We start from the raw sequence: 22,747 nt of genomic DNA on the forward strand, positions 1-22,747 counted from the left end.
GTCAAGACAGTTTCTCTTACAGTTTCGCTGTCTTTCTCATAAAGCAAGAAGCAGAGAAAACATATTTTAAAAATAGGAAAATGTGATTGTGAAACCACAAACTTGTGTTTTGTGCAGAGGGGAGGTGAAGATGCTCAGAGAAGGGTCCTTCACAGAAATCCCTGTCATCTGAGTTTTGAATTGACACAGTCTTACTGAATGTGAAACTCTTCACTTTTATGCTCACACCAACTTTGGTATCAGAACCTGTGTACATTTTCGTGTGGGAGATGGCTTCACAATATTATTCAGCTGCATAATTTCCCTTTTTTCTCTTGTGATTCCCCATTTTCAGCACTTTTCATTTGATGCTTTCGCTGCCCCAAATTGTCAACAATCATTTCTGAAATATTATCTTGAGATTCTAAATTGTGAAGATTTCACTTTGTTAATCCTTCTGCGCCACTTTTGTGTGTTTCTTTGTTCTTTAAATGATGGTGGGACAGAAGGGAAAGCAAGACAGGATGATGTCACAGACGACGAGCCTTTCTGAGCCCCTTAATTGCCAAGCATGTGCTGACATCTTCTGCTAGTTGCTCTCATAGAAATTTGACAGTCTCTGATTTATGTATATGGTTTTGCTTAGGGTTTTACACTTGGTAGCCTTCCATGTGTATAATGCAGAATGCTGTGTTCTGCAAGGGGCATAATCCCAACAGCAAAACCTGCCTGTGTTACTCCACGTAACATTGGTCCTTCTGAGCCATGAGCTGATGATGATTCCTAGGCATTTGGACTGAAGTTACCAGCCAAGGCAACAACACAGAGCCTGGCACACTGCAACACACCATAGAGTCATGGAAATTTGGAATCATTAAGGTTGCCAAGACCTCTAAAATCATCTGGTTCAACCCATCCCCATTCTTGAACACCTCCAGGAGCAGTGACTCCACCACCTCCCTGGACAGCTGTCCAATACCACACTGTGCTTTCTGAGAAGAAATCTTTCCTAATGTGCAACCTGAACCTTCCCTGGTGCAACTTAAAGCTGTTACCTCTTGTCCTATCACTAGTTACCTGGGAAAAGATCCAATCCCCACCACTGATCTGTGCTAGGAGTGCACCCAAACCCAGTGTCCCCGACACGTCCCTCCACCAGGCCAGCAGCTAGCAGAGACTTGAAAAGTGTTTGGCAGAGGGGTGGTGAGAGCCACCACTGGCCTTGGAGCTGTGCTACCATGCCATGCTTCATGTCATGTGGGCTGCTTGTCTTGGTGCAACAGGTTGATCTCAGCACTTTGTTACCTTGCTGCTTTCAGCTGCAAAACCACTGCGCAGCTAACACCACTGTAAACTCAGGTGCTCAGCACTTGGCTCCTCTTGATTTTAATTTGCACATTCTTTTCCTCATTTCAATCACTAAGTTTTGTCCTTGGAAAGAATGGCGTTTTTCTTATTGTGAGGCTGTTCAGCAGCTGAATCTTTCCATGATGTTTCCCTGCTGCTTTACTTCTCAGGCACAATAGAAAGAAATGAAATGCAATGTGCTCACTCCTTATTATTATAGATTGATGTTGAAAGGAGTGCTGCATGTAAGATTTTAATCAAGAAACTGCAGCAAGTTTATGAGCAATATATATCTCTTTTAATTTGGCCAGCAACGAAAATATGGTTGGCAAGGGGAAAAAAGAAAACTCCCTCTCTCTCACCAGTGTACTTTCCAACACGAAAAAAAAGGATTTTGAATAAAGTGGCAATATGGATGCATTTGAAACTGCGAAATGTGATTCTTAATTGTTCTTGATTGTCTCTCAAACAACTGGTAGGTTAACCATGGCAGGCTGACAGCCTGTAAGAACCGACAATCAATATTGTTGAAATGCAGAACCTTTGCCTGCAAGACACAAAAACATTTCATTTTCAAACGCTACAGGACATCTGCTTCTGGAGAGAAAAAGTTGCTTCTTCTCAGCAATATGCACTAACTTGTAACTTATTTTTTCTCCTTGCTTGAAGGAAACAAAAGTCTTCTTTATACCATATCCTTTCCACTAATCTGGCAGCTATCCAGTGTGGGTTTAAACAGATGTTCTGGAAAAAAAATATGGCATATACAAATGAGATGGAATCCAGCAACTCAGTCATGGATTATTACAGATATAAAATACTAAGGGCTAAATTCTTCCCAGATACACGATCTCTATAATATTTGGCACTAGATGTAAGAGCAGCGCACAAACAAATCATTAATACACTCACTATAATAATTATTGTATATTTAGCACAAAGACCCCAGGCTGGATCAAACCTTTTGCATTAAATACTATACAGATGCATGTTCAGGCTGAGGACTTTACATTCAAATGGCTGCATTCAGCAAAGACTTAGATATGTAAGTAACTTTACTTCATGTGTTTACAGGATTAAGTCTCACATGATTATATTACTGGCAACAACGGGCATTTCTTACTTTCCATGCTACAGTCTTTGAATAAAGCACGCAGTAATGAGTGAATGGTTTGATGTTAGAAGGAAAGAATTTGAGTCTTGCTGCATGCAAGTCTACTAAGCCTATGGGCTGCCACAAGGTTATAGACTCATTGGTAGGAAATATATGGACATGTATAATCTCTAAATACATGTAATGCAGTGAAATTGATAAAATTTAGACCTAAGAAGAAACATTTCCTACCAGCTGAAAAACACCTCCTTGCCTTCTGCTCCTCAGCTGTGCCATATGTGTGCTGCAGCACAGCTTAACCCAAAAGTCAAAGCTGAGATGCATCCCACGGACTCCTGAATCAACTTCTGGAACCAAGAGCTCTGCTAATGCTGCTGGGACAACCTGTAAAAGCAGCTGGGGAGGAGAGCTTGGGCTACACAGTGGGTCAAGCAGAAGATGGGAACGAAGCATATGGCCTGCCTTGGGAAACACACAAAAATTGCTTTCAGCTTCTACTGATATCGTAGAACACGATCTCTTGGGTAGAATAACACCTACAAGCAAGCAGATCCACATGGCCAGTGGAATCTTCCCACAAACTGGGTGAGCTCTTTGTCTTTCACACCAGCTCCTGGGGGCTGCAACTGCCCTTGCCAGGACGTCTGTCTGAACACGCTTGTCTCCAGAGCTTTTATTTTTAACTTTTTCAATTTTTCTCCCATTACTGTTACCCTTCCTTCACCTTATTTCTTCTGAATTTGAAATTTAATTTGCTTCAAGCACTCTGGTGTCTTTTCTGCTGCCAGAAAACAAAACCTATTTTTAATAGTCCTGAGACTAGACAGCAATGAAGGCCAACACACGAATAATCTAAACATTCACTTTTCAGAGCATTGCAAAGGACATCTGGTTACTTGATAAAAACTTCTGTTTCCTATTGTTGCTACTGCTAAACAAAATAAAGTGAAAGATACTGGGGAAATGCCAGGTGAGGATTGGAAGGGATCCATTTGTCCCCATTCTCCCCACTGCTTTTGATTTCAGTCTCCAACTTGCCATCATTTCATCAGCTTGGGAAGAGTTACAGGGAAATGAAAGAATGACAAACTCCAGCTTTTCTACTCCCGTACTTTGCAATAAGGTTCACATGATGGCTTACAATTGAAAAATAATGAGAAAGTGTAAATGAAGAATGCAAAGAATTGGGCAGGTTTCTTCTTTCCCTTGGAGTCAATGTGCACTCAGAAGTTTGGTAAATCCAAAGATAATGGAAAAATAGAAAATGACAGAAAATTCTGTCTAAAAACCATCACAAAAACTCATAGAAAAACTGCTGCAGCTGGAACACTGTGAAGGAAAACCAGCCTACACTTCTCCCTCCAGGAACATGAAAAGTGTGCTCTTCCCTTTGCTGCTGTCACCACAATGTGAATTTTTGCATGACTGCTGCAAGGGACCAGCTCCTCTCCAAATGAGTGCTTGGGTTATTTGATGACACATGACTCTCCTTATATATGAAGAACATCTGCAAATACGCAGAGAGGCTTTGGAATTGTTTCTGGTTTAAAATAATTTGTTATTTAGAGCATTTCAACCAGTCACTCCCCTCCTTGCTGTTATGGCTCGTCACGATGTCACGTCCGAGCCTTTCCACTCCTTGCCTCAAAACATATTATTCTTATAACAATCAGGTGCTTGCATCCATGTGGCAGCTCTCAGCATCCCGAAGCCATCCCAAAGGAATGATGATGCTTGGTCTTCTATGCATAGCTGCTGACCTTTTTCAGACCAGTTAAGTCACAGGAAGGAGTTATAAGGATGATACAAGAAATATCAGTGACTGCCTCACTCAACTCCTTGGACCTGATGATCTTTGTGGCTCTCTTCCAATTTGGATTATTCCATGAGTACCTCCACCATACATCTAGAGGGCTTCTCTCACTCCCACCTGGAGCTGAGCGACATCAAGCTTTCTTCCTTATCTTTATCCAGAGATAATAATACAAAAAAGGCCACCTTGGGTCAGACCAAAGGCAAACATTACCTAGTATTTTCTTTCTATCAAAGAACAGCAGTGATATGGAGAGCTGAGTACAAAAATAGGGTGATCAAACCATGATACTTCCCCAGAACACTCTTTGTGCTGCCAGCACTTTGTGGCTCTCCCAGTCAAAACCAATGCCTTGTGGCATTGCCTTTCAATGAGTTTATTGACCATATCCTTTCTAGCACCTTTATGCCCTTATGCCAGTTTTGGCACCCAGAAGGTATTGTGCCAAGGGAATCTGCAGTCCCATAAGGGATGCTTTCCTTAAGCCATCCTTCTAAGTTTATCTGATTTGTTTTGTTCTTGTATTGGAGAAAAGAGGGAGGTGTGCGACCACTCTCTCTGTGCTTAGACAGCAAGCAATGCTTTGTAATAACAATTCTCCCCCAATTTGCCCAGCTGTACTGCCCTATTCCCTCACAGGCTGTAAGGAGAGCAGCCCCAAAGGTGTGCAAGGACCAGAGGAGATGTTCCAGAGCAGACATCTGCGTAGCACGAGGCAGGAGGGAGGCACACGGCTGTGGGCGCCGTCACCAGGCTGCCTGAGCAGAGAACTAATATCATTTGTGTGGGATTTTCCTCCCCCTCCCGCAGATCAAAAGGACAGCAGCAATGCAATCTGCTGTTTGTGTAGGAAATGTGTCAGAAGAGGGAAGGAGGGGATACACATGGGAACATCTGCTCTAAGAAGCCACTTGGAAATTAACCCTTTAGGTCCTGGGCTAGCCAGCACCTGCCTGGCACTAAGCACAGGAGGGGCTCCCAGCACATCAGGGCCACATGCACCCACAGCTTCTTCTGCAAAGTGCTGGAAGAACATCAGGTGCCGGCTGCTGCTGAGGAGCAATTCCTCCCCTGGCTTCCTTGGAGAAGGACTGGGCTACCCCAGTGCTGATGCTCCAGGGCCGTCAGCAGCAGGGTGACTCCGCCAGCTGCAGGGTTAAGAATTGCTGTGTACAGCGAGACCCACATCCACACAACCCCCAGATGAGTGCAGGATTTGCAATTTGGCTCCCTCAGTCACTAGCACTAAAAGTGAGTAGGACTTTTTATCACATTTATCAATCAAGTACCTGAAAGCTTCATTCTGCTGCTCCGCTGGTTGCTCTCTCAGAAAGGCTGCTGTAGCCTTTCAACAGCCTGTTGCAGAAAAATGAAAGTTTGGGACACGCTCCGGGGGTTTGTTCTGTGTCCATGGCTGTTACAGGTGCCCTGCTCAACCACAGCTGCCTCTTGTGCCCTTTGCGAGTACACTTGTCGCCGGGACAAAATATGTGCTGACCTGGCTTTGTACCAGACCACGCACAGAAATGAGTACAGCAGAGAAAAAAATAACTTAAAAAAAAAAAAAAAAAAAAGTTGTATTCCTTCTTCCTTCTGTGTACAAAACTAAAAACTCTCACATTGTTCCAGCTCAAGAGAGTCAGGCACAAAAGGGAAAAAACAGCCCCGTGTTGTTCTAGGCCAGCCGCCAACCCGACTTGTGTAAGTTTGTGCTGGCAGCAGTGTCCCTGGGCAGAGGGGCTGTGCTGGCGATGCTGGCCCTGCTCCCAGTGTCACCAACCTGCCACCCTACGTCCCCACACCTTGAGCTGAGGGGCTTTTGATTTATTTGGCAAAATGCACCCTGCGACTGCCGAGGTGGCAGACGGAAGTCCCTGCGAACACATCGGCCTCAGCCTGCTCCTGGAGGTGGTCCAGCAAATCCTTACCCACAGAAATACTTCCACACAAGTATTTCAGTCAACAGGATTCCTTGCATGAGTAAGGGATTGTGGGGTTTAGCCTTTACTCATCTTATTTTTCCAGTATGTAAAATATACTTTTTATCAGCTTCTCTTGAGAACTTCACCATTTTTGTCCTTCTGCTATTCTGCCAGGTTTTCCCTGTTTATCCAGATTTTCCCACCACTTCAAATACCATTTAACTTGTGATTTCTTTGCCACCTCTCCTCTGTATAAATCTCTCCACATTTGTCTGCCTTACCTGTAGAGATGAGTGAAATCAGCAATCTGACCTCCTGGTCAGGAGGCAGACAGAGATTGTTTGGATTTCAGTTTTACTTTTAGTACAGTCTGTTTTTCATTTTCTGCAATTGACCACAGCATCATAAAATCATAGAATATCTTGAGTTGGAAGAGACCCATGAGGATCATTGAGTCCAACTCCTAATCATAGAATCACAGAATGGGTTGGGTTGGAAGGGACCTTAAAGCCCACCCAGCTCCAACCCCCAGCTGTGGGCTGGCTGCCTCCACCAGCTCAGGCTGCCCAGGGCCCCAGATTGGACCTCCAGGGATGGGGCACCCACAGCTTCTCTAATTCTCTGCTAACATCTCCACCATCCAAATTTTGCTCATGTCCCACAGACCCAGACCTGCAACCAGCTTTGAGTGGCCAACATCCACTGAACTCAGCAACCACCTTCTTAATGCTATTCACATATCTCAGCAATTCATTAGAACAGGACCTACACTGAGAGTCTAATTAAGACCAAAGTTCCACATTCATTTCCAGAGCAGTAAAAAGCAAGTTATGTAAACTCCCAGCAAGTATTTCTTCTTTTACCAGAACAGAAAGATAAAAGCATAAAACATCCATAGGCAAAACAGTAAAGGAAGGGAGTGAAGGATTTGGCAGACGGCACATAAGAGAAGGAAGTCTAGAAAGATATTTTTATTTGCATTTCTTACATTACATTCTCTGGACTTTCCCTCCACCTGGAATACATTAGAAGGAACTAGAGCGACCAGTGGGATGGCTACTATAAGACAACAGCAGCTCTTTTTGACTAGGAAAATGGTCAGCCTTGCTCTCCCCATTTGCAGCCCCCAGTTCTCCATTCTCAGCCCAGTCTGGACCCAGGCTCACAAAGGAGTTGAGTGGAGGCTGGGAGCACAATGAGCCCAGCTTCCTTCTGCACACAGCTTCCACTCCCCCGCAAAATCCTTCTTGTCTGGTGCTGTTTCTTCCCAAATCCTCATTCTATCTCCTCTGACCAGATCAGGGAGAATGAGAGCAAAGAGAGGCTGACATGCTGGGAGGAGATGCCCATGCAGAAGAAGCCTATTATATTTTAAAACTTGTAGTTTATGTATTTAGAGACAAAATAGTGAAGAAGCATGGATCCTTGAGTAAGGGACACCACTGGATAGCATAAAAATGATACAAAGGTATGAGAGAATGTCCGGGGTAAGTGGGAAAGGGGCTAGGAGATGATGCCACTGTAAGCACTCCATGTGCAGAAGGTCTTGAAGGTGGGAGCAAGGAGCTTGGTTGTGATTCAGAACTTGAATAAAGAAAGGATGAAGAAATAGTAGAGGTGATTTCTGCAGCCATCTGCGTGGCTTAGAGAAGGCAGAAATGGGCATCACTAAGGCCAGCTAAGAGGTTGTAGTAATCATGGTGTGAGCTGTGTAGGGCATGAGTGAAGGATTTCGGATGTGAAATGGAGACAAGTGAGATGTATGTATATATGTTTGTTTGCTTTAACTTGTGTCTGGGATTATTATACTTGTTTATATTTGCTCAGCCTGGTTTGATACAAAACCGCCACGGAACAGCAAAAATCAAGAGAAGACTAAAATTAGATGCCACATATTTGGGAGAAGATGGAGTCCTGTCACACCTGAGATGGCAGATGTATCAAACCAGGATGACAGTGCTCATTCTAGTATAGTTGGCCAACCCAACAACCTACAACTCATCCCACTTAAGGGACCTTTTGCAGGCAGTGAGGTGGGTACATCAATCCTCTGCCTCGCAAAGTTCAGGGTAACAGTTGGAGGTGAGGTTGATTTACCCTGGGACAAAGCACTTTCCAAAGAACCTCTGCTCAACTGGCACCCAAACACCACTTGTACTGGGCCTTTTATTTTAGGTTATATTTTTGCTTAGCAAGTGTTTCCATTGTGAGATTTCCCAGTTCCAACATAGCAAAACACGTCTGCAATATTTAGCTCTGCTTTCTTCTGGGAGTTACTAAAATAAAGTGCATTGTTAACAAAGAGTACTATTTGCCTACAAACAGAGCAGCACCAGTTAAGAACTTCTCCTTTATCACGATATTTGTAACTCCACATTGGACCCTACAGTGCTGCTTAGCTTATCTGAGAACGTATCAGCTGCTGATTTAAAGAGTTTTGCCTGGGCCTGGTGAATTTTATGCCTGGTCCCAAAGCAGACACCAATTTTGTCTCTTACAATCTGCCGTTATTTACAGCCTCTCATTGTCACCCTCTATATATCCTCCATCCACCTGTTAATTTATAACATGGGCTCCTGGTTCTGCTTCCTGGGGATTGATGGATGGATAAATAAATAAAGCAAATATCAAAAAGGAAGCAAGTTGCTTAATTGTATTAGATAATTCCAAAGTAAATGTATATTAGATTCTGAATGTAAGCAAGCAAATTAGAGCAACATTGAAATACGGCTGCTAGGGTGATTAGCAAGGACAAAAGGGAAAAAACCTCCCAAAGAGGAGATCGTGCCTTATCAATACCACACATATTTCCTCAACCTGTACAAGCCCTGTACATGAAAAAAACACCAACAGATTTTTACAGGCTGAAAATGTACCTTCGTTTACACTTTCTAGAAATCCAAAACACAGCAGATTGTAACAAGACCAAGCAGAAGTTGAGGGTTCGGCAGGCAGAGTGAAACTGTGAAGGATGAATAATGAGGAGGAAGAAGCTTTCTCCCAGCTGCTGCTGCTGGAGATGCAGTGCAGGTGCGATGGGAAGTGTCTGGTGGCTCAGAGCCTGCAGAGCCCATTGCACCTCTAATGCTTGTTCCTAGATCAGCCTGTCCTTATTGATGCAACAGAAAATATGAGTTAGTATGCAATTTATATACGCAGATTAAGGCTAACAGGAGTCTATGTATTCTGTAGGATGGCTTGACAGTGGAAACGTAAGGCACTGCAATACATGCTCACCAACAGTCCAGTGCACAAAGGTTTTGTTATCAGGGATGAATCAGCAGGACAGCCATAGAGCTAATAGGATGTACATAAGCACATGGCTCAGGAGCATGTCTGCAATATATACTCAGATTAATGTCTGGAATGGCAGTAGTGCATGTTAATGCTTCCTTGAGTCCCACAGGATGTGCTAGGACAGGATCAGTGGAAAGTTCACCCTGCTTGTCTATGGCTTGGATGTAAACTGGGCAACCCCTGAAAGCTGACCTTGCTTCTGACTGCAGGTAAGTGCTGGAACAGATTGCAAAGTGGGGAAGATCCACGGATGCCAGTGGCAGCTCCTTCTCTTAATAGCACGGGGCTATTTCAGAGGACAAGATGAAGCACTTGGTCCTTCTAATGCATGCAGATGTCTGCATGGGATAAGTCAACATCTGGAAAAGTTGGGAAGAACTTCTGCAAACCAACCTTGCTATGACCAATAGATCTGAAACATCTCCATTGCCTGCAGTGTTACACACTTCCTGCCCCTCCCTCTGAAATGTGACTAGACTCCCAGAAAGGAGATGCCATGCTAAAGGAAAAAAACAAAACAAAACAAAACATAAAAGCACGGAAATCATGTAGAAACAAACAAAAGAGGCTGCTACCCAATGAGGTGAGAAAGAAAACGATTAAACTGCGTGAAAAACCTGTTGCTACCACTTCTGCATTTGGCCAACGAAGAGGGACGGAGAGGCCCCACTGGGTAAACACGCTCTCTCCTGGGATCAAAGGGGAAGGAATGGAAGCGAGTCCTCAGGCTCCATGGACCCAATCCAGTTGGTTTTCTACTAATTTCTGTGGGCTTTGGCAGCATACAGAACAGGGACTGGGGCTGGCAAAGGTAAGCCCTGCCATTACGGCCAAGTTTCCACTCTGCCCTAAAACTGCAGAAGGGTTTTATAGCGGAGCCCAGGAATGCACGTGGCACAACGGGTGCCCAATATGTCAGCTCTCAGCCTTCTCCATCACGTCCCTGTTCCATGCAGCCATCCCCACATCTGGCAATGGGATGATGGTGATGTCCCCCTGCTTGGGCCCTGGTCCCAGTGTTTCTTACAGGATGTGAGGGCCAGACAGCTCCTTTCCCTCGGGGTAAGGCTAAAAACAGAGCCTGTTCTGAATGGTATGGGGTCCCCAGCCTGGGGCTGGGGCCGGAAGCAGATCGCTTGCTTTGTGACTTTGTGCTTTCACAAGAGCTTTCAGAATGGAGCAGTTCATAGAATAAAGCTTCTGGGGCAGTTCTTCCTGTTGCCTTGCCTCGAGTAATCGCTCTGGGCCTGTTTACACTAGCAAGTTGTACTACCAGTATTTTATAAGGCGCAGGTAAATCAGCACAACACCTGCATTGTGTGTCTGCTGCTGCCCGGCGTGAAGGCAAGCACAGGGCTTGGGAGCTTCTGGAAAGCCAGCCAGCATCGTGCGGAGCAGGAGCTAAGAAGGAACAGGCACGGGTGTACGGCATGGCATTTCAACCCGGGTACTGATCACAGGTTTACTGTGAAACTGTAATGAGTTTACTAAAAATAGAGTACCGTTAAATTGCAGACAATTACTTGGTTTGCTCAGCCCAGAGCAGAGGGGATGAGGGGAGGCCTGATGGCATCTGCAGCTCCTCACAGGGAACAGAAGGGCAGTGCTGGCTGCGGCAGGGCCTGAGGGAACGGCATGGAGCTGTGACAGGGGAGGGCCAAGTGGGGGTTAGGGAAAGGCTGTGTCCCAGAGGGCGGTGGGCACAGAAAAGGCTGCCTACGGCAGTGGGCACAGCCCCAGTGCCGGAGCTCAGGGAGCGCTGGGACATCGCTCTCAGACGCAGGGTTTGGATTTGGGTGATGCTGTGCACAGCCAGCGGTTGGACTCAATGATCCTTGTGGGTGTCTAACAGCTCGTGATGTTCTATGAATCTATGATTCCTAGCTTAAGAATCCAAGCAGGAATTAAATCCTCCGTTCTTTTTTAAAGCCCTTGGTTGTGCCGAACAGCGATGGATGTAACCCCAGCACCTTTCATTTGTCCACTGGAGCGGGCACCTCCCCATTCTGGGCTGGGGTTTCCCAGTTTGAGCACTGTGCATAACGGCATTACATTATGCAGAGCTTTGGGATCACGCGGTCACTGAAGGTGCTCCAAATAGGCTGGCACTCACTGCCAACCCAATTCAGTGGTTGAGATCTGTAAGGGAATAGTGGCAAAATAATCACAGGAAAGAGCTGGATTAAATTAGTAACAAATACGCCAGTTGATAAACCTGATGCATGAAGCTAGCACCGCGCGTTGGGAAAGACACACCGGGGAGCGCTCCCAGGGCGCTCCGCTCCGCGCTCCTTCCGCGGGGCTGCGCCGGAGTTGGGAGCGGGACGGCCAACGCTGCGGCCGGGCGGGGAGGAAGGGAGGAGGAGGAGGAGGAGGAGGAGGAGGAGGAGAAAGAGCAGGAGGAGGGAGCAGCCGGCAGCACGCACCGGCCGCCGGGGCTGGCCGGGCCGGCGGGGACTATTGTGTGCACCAGCCGGGGACGCGCGCGCACACACACACACACACACACACACACAGACACAGACACTCGCACACACGCACTCACTCACACCCGCGGCTCGGAAGGAAAGTATCGCGAGAGCGGCCGGCGAACAACCTGCTCCGCAGCCCCGCCGGCCCCGCGCCGCGCCCGCGGAGCGCCGCGCACCGCGCACATGCGGCCGCACAGCCCCGCCGCCCACCGCCGGTGAGTACGGGCCGGCCGAGCCTCGGCAGAGCGAGCCCCGCAAAGTTGCGGAGAGCGGAGCCGGGAAAGGGGGGGAGCGGGGGGCGGCCGAAAAGCGGCTCCGCGGTGCCCCCCCGCTCGCTCCGGCGAAGGTCACCGCGGTGGTGCGGGGAACGAGCTTTGCGGTGGGAGGGGGGGGGGTCCTTGGGGGCGGGCTCGGGGCAAGTTTGTGGGATTTAATCGCGGGCTATAAATGGGGTTGCTGGAACTTTAAAAGGCAGCAAGCTGTGGTTGGCTGGTAGCGAGATTTGGAGTAACATATGGCATTAAAAGGCGCACAGCTGGAGGTAGCATTTCCATCGCAGTGAAGTCAGAGCAGCTGACTCTCCAGCTTGCGGTGTAATTAGCAAACCGAGCACTCCTCCTTCCCTCCGCCCGCCTGCCTCCCTCCCGCCGCGCCGCGCTCGCACCCGCACCGCTCCGCGCTCCTCCCGCACGGCTCCGGCTCCGCGCCCCGGGAAGGTAAGCGCCCGGCGGGCACCGCACCCGGCCCTGCCCTCCTCCCGCCGCTTTTCCCCCCTCGGCTTTTAATAACTTCGAGGGAAACTTTTTTTCCTTTTTTTTTTTTTTTTTAAATTATTTTTTTTCCTATTTTTTTTTTTTCTCTTATTTCCTGCATGCGGAGCTCGGGGGGTGCCGTTGCTCTGCCCAGCCCGCGCTCCCCAACCCCCCCATACCGGGGATTCCGCCCCGTCCCCAGCGCCGCCCGCGGGTTGTGTTGTGGTTCGGTGCATAACGACGGGGGAGAAAGTTTAAATAAGGGCTGCGTACGGGATGGGGACGAGCTGTGTTGGGGGATGCCCCGAGATGGGTGGCCAGGAAGAGCTGTGGAGTTTGGTGGTGGTGGGTTTTTTTTGTTTTTTTTTTTTTCCCCCCTCCTCCCTGTGTTTTCCTCTTAATTTTATTAAGTGAAAGAAACAAAGGTGGAGGGGCTGCTGCTTTTGGTGCTTTTGTTTACTTCCAATCAAGTTTTTCCTGTTTGGAGCAGGTGCGAGGGGATGAGGAGCTGTTGTGCTGTTTTTTCCTTTTTTTTTCCTCCTATTTTTTTTTCCCTCCTTCTCTTCCCCCCCCCCCCCTCCCCCTCGCTCCCCCCTTTAATAAAACCATTACACCCAATTAGCAGCAAACGCTATCTCCGCAGCTCTCCTTTCGCCTTGCGTTACCCCAAAGCCGATCTGTTTGCTCCAGCTGCTAGGAGGCTTTAGTTTACAGTAGCATTCAAGTTTTTCCTGTTTTGAACAGGTTATGAAGGAAGAATGGAGTTTCCAGACCATAGCCGCCAGTTGCTGCAGTGTCTGAGTCAGCAGCGTCACCAGGGCTTCCTGTGTGACTGTACTGTGTTGGTTGGAGAAGCTCAGTTCCGAGCGCACAGAGCCGTCCTCGCCTCTTGCAGCATGTACTTCCATCTTTTCTACAGGGACCAGTTAGACAAAAGGGATATTGTGCATCTGAACAGTGACATTGTCACGGCCCCTGCCTTCAGCCTGCTGCTCGAATTCATGTACGAGGGGAAGCTGGAGTTCCACAGCCTCCCAGTGGAAGATGTGCTGGCCGCCGCCAGCTACCTCCACATGTATGACATTGTGAAAGTCTGCAAGGGCAAGTTGAAAGATAAAGAATCGGGCTCGGAGGAGAAGCCGGGCGATGAGGCGGCCGTGCTGGACAAAGCGGAGCGTTTCCTCGATGAGTTTGAGCCGGGGGGCAAAGCGAGGTCGGAATACGAGCGGGCTGTGGGCAAGGAGAAGGTGGGATCCCACCCCGCCTGGCCCTGCGGCCCCCCCAGCCTCAGCCCGGCCGAGGCAGAGCCCTGCGCGGCGGCAGCTGGAAAAACAAAGGCGAACGTCAATAGTTGTGCGGGACCTTTGTCCCAAAGGTCCGCCAGCCGTCCCCCGGTGTCGAGCGAGGCCGACTGTGCGCTGGATTTGTCTTTCAAGCCCGTGCTGGGGAGAGATTCCTTGCAGCCCTCCTATGCCTTCGGACAGCTGGCTTCCGACAACCAGCAGCAGGGCACCGAGCCGCTGGTGAAGGATGAACAAGAGTCGCTGTCAGAGCGGGAGGACGGCGAAGCCGGCAGTCCGGAGAGTCAGCATTTTGGGAACTCGGCCAAGAGCCTGGTGACAGGGTTAGGACACATGTTCGCGGGGAATGGCAGCTCTCACGGCCGGGAGGAGGACCTAGACCAAGAGCGAGAGGAGAGCGAGGACGACATGGACCCCGCGGACATCTCTGCGGGCGTGCTGGTGCCCCCGGGGCACATCTGCATCTGCCCGCTGTGCAGCAAGGTGTTCCCCAGCCCGCACGTCCTGCAGCTGCACCTCAGCTCCCACTTCCGCGATAAGGACGGCGCCAGGAGCCGCCTCTCCCCCGACGGCGCGGTGCCCACCTGCACCCTCTGCGGGAAGACTTTTTCCTGCATGTACACCCTGAAGCGGCACGAGCGGACGCACTCGGGCGAGAAGCCCTACACCTGCGGGCAGTGCGGGAAGAGCTTCCAGTACTCTCACAACCTGAGCCGCCACGCGGTCGTGCACACCCGTGAGAAGCCCCACGGCTGCAAGTGGTGCGAGAGACGCTTCACACAGTCGGGGGATCTGTACAGACACATCCGCAAGTTCCATTGTGGCCTTGTCAAGTCTTTGGTTGTTTGAGACGTGGGATTCTTATTATTTTTCCTCCCTCCCACCCCCCCCTTCGCCCTCTTAAAGCAGGGAAAATAGGCAGCATTTGAATCTTTTTTCCTTTTTTTTTCCCCCCCTCCCCCCTTTTATTTTGGTGATATTCACTTTTCAGGTATTTGATCTTTAAAAAAATGCAGAGGTACACACTCCAGAGGCCTTTCAATGCAATTCCGCCTCCCATTTCCCCAGCCCTGCCCCTCTCACCTCTCTGCCCCTCAGATCTTCCCATGTTCCATTATTAATGTGAAACAATCTCAGTAATTCTGCAGTGATTTAGCGCCTGCTCTCGTGCTGGAAGTACTCGCTCTGTGGTTGGGGAGGTTCTATTTATTTATTAAGTTTTATTTTAAGTTGGAAGAAGGATTGATTGTCAATTCTGGAGAAGTGCTTGGATCCTGTTAAGCTCCCTGATTCATCTGCACGTTGCCCAGAGATGTTTGGGGAGATGAGCGATGCTTTCAGTACATTTCAGTGCAGAGGAAGTTCTCTGTAGTGCTCTCTCTTGAGTAGCTGGCAGCAGCCTTGTGGAGCTGGAGGAAACTCTAACTGGCCCAGAAAGTAAAAACGGGGGGTGTGTGTGAGAATACCTGGGTACTCCTTTGGTACTGCTCACTTCGTAAAATTCTCTTCATTATTTTGGAATAGCTCCACTATTGAATGTGAAGGTTTGCTTTCAGGCCTGATTTGTTTCCCTCCTGCCTACCTTCCTCACCTACGGAGCTGCCTGGTGGCCCCAATGGGCATGGATCCATGCTGTCCCCAGCTGCTTTTATCCCCATGTTGCCCCACAGGGACTGATGTGGTGGGAACAGCTTTGGGCTGGTGCTGCTCCAGAAGGCAGGAGATGCCCTGCTGCCTGCTCTGAGAGGTGCCCTGCTGCCTTGCTTGGATCAGCAGCTCAGGATTTAATTTATTTTTATTTTTCATGAAATTAGTGATTCCTCTGGGCCCCGTTCTGTGCAATCCCTGAGGGCCAAATGAAGGGAAACCACTGGAGGGAGGCACAGCCCAGCTCTCCCATCCCACCCAGCCATTCACCACCTTACCAGGGGAGGTTTTAGGATTTGGGTTTTTATTTTTATTATTTTTAATTCCTCTAAGCTGAGGCTGCCTGTAACCACAGCCAGCGTTACTCCAAACACAACTCAATGCCTTGCCTGGTAGAGCATCCTTTATGTCAGATGATTCCCACCCTGTTGAGTTCTCCATTTGAGGTATGTGTGCGTGGGGCTGAGGTACATCAGAGGGTTCTGACTGCTGTTCTCCATTACTGATCTTCACCAGTTTTCCTGACACTCCTGGAACTGTTCTGTGAAGCACATAAGTTTATTTTTAAATGAACGTGAAGCACTGAGTTTGATTTTTTTTTTTTTTAATTTTTCTTAAAGTTGTGCTTTAAATACTGTACTTCACCTTATAAAGAAAAAAAATTGCCTAAAGCCTTCCCCCTCTGGTCCAAAACCTGAGCACTACCTACATGAGTAATATGGGATTTGGGTTTTTATTTTTATTTTTTATAACTAAGTACTTCCTCTTAAAGAAAAAATATTGAGATATACTTGTTGCAGCCTCCTCCCATTCATCTCTTAAACTATGAATGTACATGTAATGTGAAATTTTGCTTCTATTTATAGTTTGGGGTTTTGTTTTCAGTCTGATTTCTCAACTGTAAAATATTTTTGCTGAACCTGTTACATATGGAAGTCATGGGAGAGTTCTTTATCTTAAGTGTCTTTGGTACTGTGGTCTTATTCTACTTAATCAATTTCTGTTCTATTTCTCCTTTTGTTGCTGTGATTGGAAATAGCACTGAACAAAATCTACTAAAATTAAGTTATTTTTTTTCTTTCTACTAAAATTAAGTTATTTTTTTCTCCTGAAGATACTTGATATAGTATTTATTAGCTTTTTTTTTTTTTTTTGAAGTGGAATTGTTACTGTTAATCTATTTCAAAACTAGTTACTTTACACTTTAAATTTTATAACGGTGGTTTTGCATGTTGAACAACATGTAAGGAGTTAATGTAGAGTCAGCATTACTGGAGCTGGAGATCTTAATTTTGCATCCTTGTTACGCTTTTTGCCTTTCAGTCTTCAGTTTGTTGGGTTTTTTTGTTGGTTATTTTTTCCTAGGAGCATAAAAGAGGCTGTGCCGTAAGACATCCCTGATGTATGGAGCAGGGAAAGGTTGAACCAAGTTTGTGTCTGACGTTAGTGTAGGAATAACTCATTAAACTGATGCTATGAGCATACTCTGTACTGCAGTGAATACAGGACAAAAGTTTTTTTTTTTTAAAGAAGAAAAGACTTTTCTCATTCTTTCCTCCATCACAAACACGTTGTTCTCATAGTCTGGTATTTGTGTTCCCACTCGTCATAGCTTGAATTTCTAAAGTAAAGATGTTTGCACTTATTTTTGTTCTTAAGGTGAATTTTTTTGGCTCTCTCTCTCTGTGTCTCCAACTTCAAGCTGCAGTAGCTCTGAGCATGTTTTCCCAGGGGTTCGTGGCTCTACAGAGAAGTACTCAAACCATTGCACACTGGGCTCATCTTTGCAGGAACTCTGTCAGTGTGGGGCAGTCGCTGTCTCAGTAGGGGACGGTGCTGCGCTGCATTCTAAACACTGGATTTGTCTTCTACTGCAAACAAATACTGTGAAGTTGATGTAAAAACAAACAAAAATAACTCACACACAAAACAAAAAAACATTGATATTTTTAATTGTTTTTAATCTTTGGTGCAGTTCAGATTAAATATGTATATTTAAAGACACTAATTTTTTTGTGGGAGAGTTTTATAGTATACAGTATGTAGAAAAAGCTATCGGAATGGAGTATATTTTATAAGAACATTCTATCACTGTTTTATAGTGAACTATTTTTCCTTCAGTGTTAGCGTTGTGCTGTTAGCTTAGGTCCGACAATCGCAGGGAGAGTGACTTCAGCTGTTGTTAGCGCTTAGTTTTGCGTGGAGTTCTGTTTGCAACTGTATTGGTATGTGCTTGTACAATGTGACAATCGTGACTAGGATTGTTGTCTTTACAAATTTCCGCAAAATAAAATGTGCTAGAGTTGTAAACTTGAGCCTCCTCTTCCCCCTGTAGCGGAAGGGGAGGGTGGTTGGGGTGGTTGTGACGTACAGCTGGTTTCTCTGTGAAAGCTGCTGCTTTCATTGCGTTTGTTGTAGACTCATTAAAGTTGGAAAAGACCTCTAAGGTTATCTAGTCCGCCTGCCACCAATATTGCCCACTGAAGTTGATGCTCCACTATTTCTTTTTTTTCAGGGTCGGTGGGAATTGTAGATAAGCAAAGTGCTGTGCACGGTTGGATCCTGAGCCCACGTGGATGGAGGGAGCTGTGCAGGCACCAAAACCTCGGTGGGTTTGGAAGAGCTGAGCTCTGCCCCAGCTCCTGCTGTCCTGCAGCTGTTTGCCTTCAGCAGGAGCTGGGGTTGGGAGGAGGAAGACTTGAGCTGCGTGCACCAGCTGCTGCCTGTGGGGAGGAGAGGAGCCCACGGATGGTTTTGCACCTGTATTACATCTTTTATTGCTTAATTCTTGTGAGGCAAAGGGCCCTGCTGGAATCAGGCTGCTTTGGGATGGTGCTCCTTAAGGGAAGGGCAAATGAGAGGTGGTTCTGGTGTGCAGGCACAGCTATCTGCCCTCCTGCTGTCAGGTTGCTGCTTCTCTGCAATGCTATCAAAACAGGAATATTTCCTGTATTTAATCATGCTTGGTGCAGCCTGTGTGTCCATTGCCATCCATAGGGAGCACTGAGATGTGTCGTTCCTGCAACATCTGGTTCTGAGGCAAAATCTTAGAAATACTTTAAAGTTTGTATTTCCTCCTTTGAAGAGGGAGAAGGGTGGAAATCTCCCTTCATTTGCTTTGTCTGTGGCATGCTCTTTAAGTGAGTGGAAGGAGGTATAACTCACCCTGCTCAAATCTGGATGCTGTGCTGTGCTAGGGAGGCAGCAAGCTTTTCTTGGTGGGGAAGGGGGGAATCTGGGGGTGGGAGGGAGAAGAAGCAAAAAGAGCTCCTCCTGGGAGATGGGCAGCTATAAATAACTGCACATAGACTGAGGGGAGCAGCCCACGTCTGTGCTGGTGTGGGCATGCTGTGCCTTTTTTTGTTGTAGTTGCTGTTGTTATCAATTGCTAATGCGAATTCTGGCACTCCAGATCCTGATGACTGTTGTTCTGATAACGTAATTAAATCTGCGGAATGTGAAAGAAGAAACCCAGCTGCTGAGTTGATGCTGGAGGGGCTGCGTGCACATGGAGGGACCAAAGGAACCTTCAGATGCTTTGGGCACAGGTTCCTGACTTGCAGGTACACAGGGAGTGCTGCTAACCTTAATTACGAGTGAGGGGTAATAGCATAAAATCATAAAGGAATGTCTGCCCTCCTAGCCATGTCCCATTGCTGGGCTGTGAGGGTCAGTCCTGGAAGGTGCTGGCAAAGTGGGCCCCTGCTGCTCTTGAAAAGCTTGGCTCTTGTTGGGGTGAGTCTTACAAGACGTTTTCATTTTTAACTTCTCAGGAAGTCAGTTGAAAACAGGTGATCTAGCTTTGGGCATACATAGCAGTGGCCATGTGCCATTAAGTGCCACTGTACATCTGAATGCCACTGAGTACCAGCTCTTTCCTAGTTTAGTTAATAGGGCATAGATTTGATCCCAGCCACCACGGAAAGCTCGTGCTGGCCCATGGGGATGTCATCAGGTGAGGTTCCCTAGTGCTGTTGCATCCTACCTTGTGGAATTGCACAGTGTGGATGGGCCATGTTTATTCCTTACATTCTTGCAGGTGAGCCAAGTCTCCAGGCCAGTGATAAGGGAAACCTCCATGAGAAACGGTTGGGGTTGGGAAGTGTGGGGAGGATCTCTTGCCCAGCTTGGTGGTGGCACCTCTGCCATCCAGCTTCTAGCTGTCACTGTGTCATCCTGAGCTTCACTTGCCTTTGAGTATTTTTCTGTGCCTTTTGCTGAGGTATGTGCAGAGCAGAACATGAAGCAGCAGCTGTTATCTGAGGAAATCAATGGCAGGTGTGACCCAGCAAAAACAGCCTATGTAGGACAAAGCTGGGCTGGAGTGAAATGGAGTATGGTGTGGTTGGTGTGTGAAAACGCCTTGCCCTGGGAGGAGGAGAGGAGAGGAGAAGGAGGAACTGTGCACACAGTGACCTGCTTGAGGAACATTTTGTCTCAAATTACTTGCTGTTTGGTATTGAGGAGGACTGAACTGGAAGTGCTGTGGATTGAGCAACTTTGCACAGAGAGGTGTCTTTCACCGTGGTGCATTCAAGGGCTGCTGCTCTGTTGCCCATGCATGTGACTGAGGTGGGGACAGTGGCTGAAGAACGCAGGGCACTTTCCAAACTTGTACCTCTGTCTTCCTGACAGGTTCTTTTCATCCCAATTAAAAAAAATAAAAAAATAAAAAATATCACTAGCACTGTTGAATAGGAGGAGAAAGAGCAAGCAGTTTAGTTATTGTTACCTGTTTCCTGTTTGTTATGCTCTGTCATACAGCTGCTCACTTCTGTACACAGCTGGCTCCCGTGTCCTCTTAGAAGGAGCTGTTGCAGAAAATTAAAGTGCTTGTCAACCTGGCTTTAAAAATAAAGACCTATTACTGCAGATGAATACAGGGCCTTGTACGTGCATTGAGACAGCGGTGCTGCCTTCCCTGGTGGGTGGTCAGTTCTGTCCCCTTCAGCCCCATAATGCTAACAACCCTGGCCCCAGTTCCCCTTCCTGAGCTCCTAGTCCATCTCCTCAAACCCTCTCAAGAAGCCCTGGGGGCAGAGGCTTTTCCCAAGTGGGTTTGGAGAAATGCGCTTTTGGGACAAAATCGCTAGGAAAGGGATGATATTAGACTTACTAACACAGGAATTTGGGGAAAACAGCAGTTCAAATGACACCTTTACTCACGGGTTGTTCCTCCTGGGGATGGCTCAGCCCACATACTAGGTACTCTCCGTTCCCCAACCTTCCTTATCTCTCCCTTCTTTCCTGAGCTATCCAGGTGGTGTTAGGAACCATCTGCTGCAGTGATTCAGCAGAATCCATTTAGTGCTTTCCCAGTGAGGCCAGCATCTGCCAGGCAAGGGGGAGGCTGTGGGGAAGCCCAGCACATCTGCTGCTGTGGCTGCAAGCAAGGCTGGGGTCAGCCCTCAGCCTCATCCCAGACGCCCCCTGGATGGTGTGCAGGTTGCAGCCACCCCATTTAGCGCGGGCCGTGTCCTCAGTTGTGCCTTGCCTGGCTCAGGCTGAGTGGTTAATTATCAAATGGCCATTTTGGCTCGGGCTGTGCTCAGGAAGAAGCTGTGCCACAATTTGCTGTGGTGTCTGTCTGGTGCTTGGCAGGCACTGGGCGTCCTGGCTGGCATGAGGTAGGAGCCAGACAGGGCTGTCATCCCTCCCCAAGGTCACAGTGAGGGAGCTCAGGCTGGAAACATGAGCATCACAATGCTTGGTGCACAAGTTGGAGGAAATAAGGCACTAAGTTTCCCTTCTGGGGCAATAAAGCAGCTCCAGTGCAGCATAAGTGCAGGACAAATGCAATGTGAGTATGGAGTCTGTGTGAGAGCATGCTTGCAGGAGGGAGAAAGGATAATCCCAATTTCCTGTTGGACAGCACAGATCCAGAATTTACTTGGGCTTGGTTCTGGGCAATTGCTTGACTCCTGCTCTGGGGTGGGAGGAGGATGATTGTGCAGATAACAAAATGAATGTTATTAGTGATGCTGACTTCCCAGCCCATTGGTGAGACCTAAGCCAGTGCCTGGCAGCAGCTGCCAGCAAATCCTGAGTCAGTACAAAAGGTAACTGCCTGGCAAGGTGTTTTGAAACCTGTATGGATTTGAGCCTCTGGCAGAAAACATAATAGATCTTGTGTTCAAAAACCCATTGCATCTGTGCTATAGGTTATAGCAACAAATGCTGAGCAAGGAATGGGAATGGGCATCTACATTTTTCACATAGCAGAAAGAATCTTTATTTTACAGCAGGCCATTGACATTTGGAGGAGCAGAAACTTTTCTCTCCCTTTATTTATAAATTAGTTTAAAAATCTTATTTTTGGTAGACCAGGATAGCTACAAGGACTGGGATTTCAACCCTTCTGATGTCTAATCAGCTGTCAGAAGAAGCTGATTTCCTTTTAATCATTTCTTCAGAGATCCTTCCACATGGCAAACGGCTTTTTTTTTTTTTCTTCAACTGTTTTGTAAGCAAAGCTATTCACTCTGCTGCTTTCCCCATGCAAAGTTTTTGGGAGAGGGCTGGAAGAGCTGTTTCTGGGCATCTGCTCTGTCCTCCCACTCCTGTGCAAGGCTGGCTCAGCTCCCCATGCTACCTGCAGCAGTGTCTGCCTTTCCTTTAGCCTGGAGAGCTTGTTTCTCCCCACAATGTCTAACAGAGTTCATGCTCTTATGCTTTTGTTTATCTGAGAAGCTCTGCTGGCAGCGTGAAGGCTGAACTGTGAGGGTGGGCTCGTGGTGAGATTGCTAAACTCACAAACCAAACACAGATGCAGAGTCTCGAACAAATCCACCAAACTACAGGACAAACTTATTCTAAAGCCTCCAAAAGCCTTATTTCATGGACAGTAAAGATACAGGAGGCCCCAGGATGTGAGAGATGGGCCATTGAGGCAAAGTGTGTAGGAAAGGGAAGGGGCTGGAGGGACTCTGGTCTTTGAAAACTGTCCCCAGGCCAAGGGAAGGCCAGGCAGTATTCACTGCTCCCCCCTGGTTCCTCTGGGCTGTGTTTTGTTTCCTGGTGCCTATCCTACACCTAGGAGACAAACTGTCAGTTCCATGGCTCTGCGGGAGCGTGGGGAGTTTGCTCAAGCTCGGGTTCACCTGG

At 47.5% G+C, this 22,747-nt stretch overlaps 1 protein-coding gene across 4 annotated transcripts in view; it reads left to right on the forward strand.

Annotated features, from left to right (window-relative positions):
• The first annotated feature begins 12,027 nt into the window (after nt 1-12,027).
• The window catches only part of ZBTB42 (zinc finger and BTB domain containing 42), a 34,354-nt gene continuing 23,634 nt past the window's right edge, over nt 12,028-22,747 (forward strand). The window contains exons 1-3 of one of the 4 annotated variants that reach the window (XM_090141735.1): nt 12,355-12,659; nt 13,440-18,251; nt 19,056-19,206. In XM_090141735.1, the coding sequence (XP_089997861.1) occupies nt 13,454-14,845 (1,392 nt within the window). In that variant the 5' untranslated portion in view covers nt 12,355-12,659; nt 13,440-13,453 and the 3' untranslated portion in view covers nt 14,846-18,251; nt 19,056-19,206. Of the gene's footprint in view, nt 12,159-12,354; nt 12,660-13,439; nt 20,990-22,747 lie in introns of those variants that run through there. The other 3 variants (XM_090141734.1, XM_090141733.1, XM_031592898.2) reach the window with 3 other exon arrangements.

Source organism: Phasianus colchicus, chromosome 5, assembly GCF_987193195.1.
Source record: "Phasianus colchicus chromosome 5, bPhaCol1.hap1.1, whole genome shotgun sequence".
NCBI lineage: Eukaryota > Metazoa > Chordata > Aves > Galliformes > Phasianidae > Phasianus > Phasianus colchicus.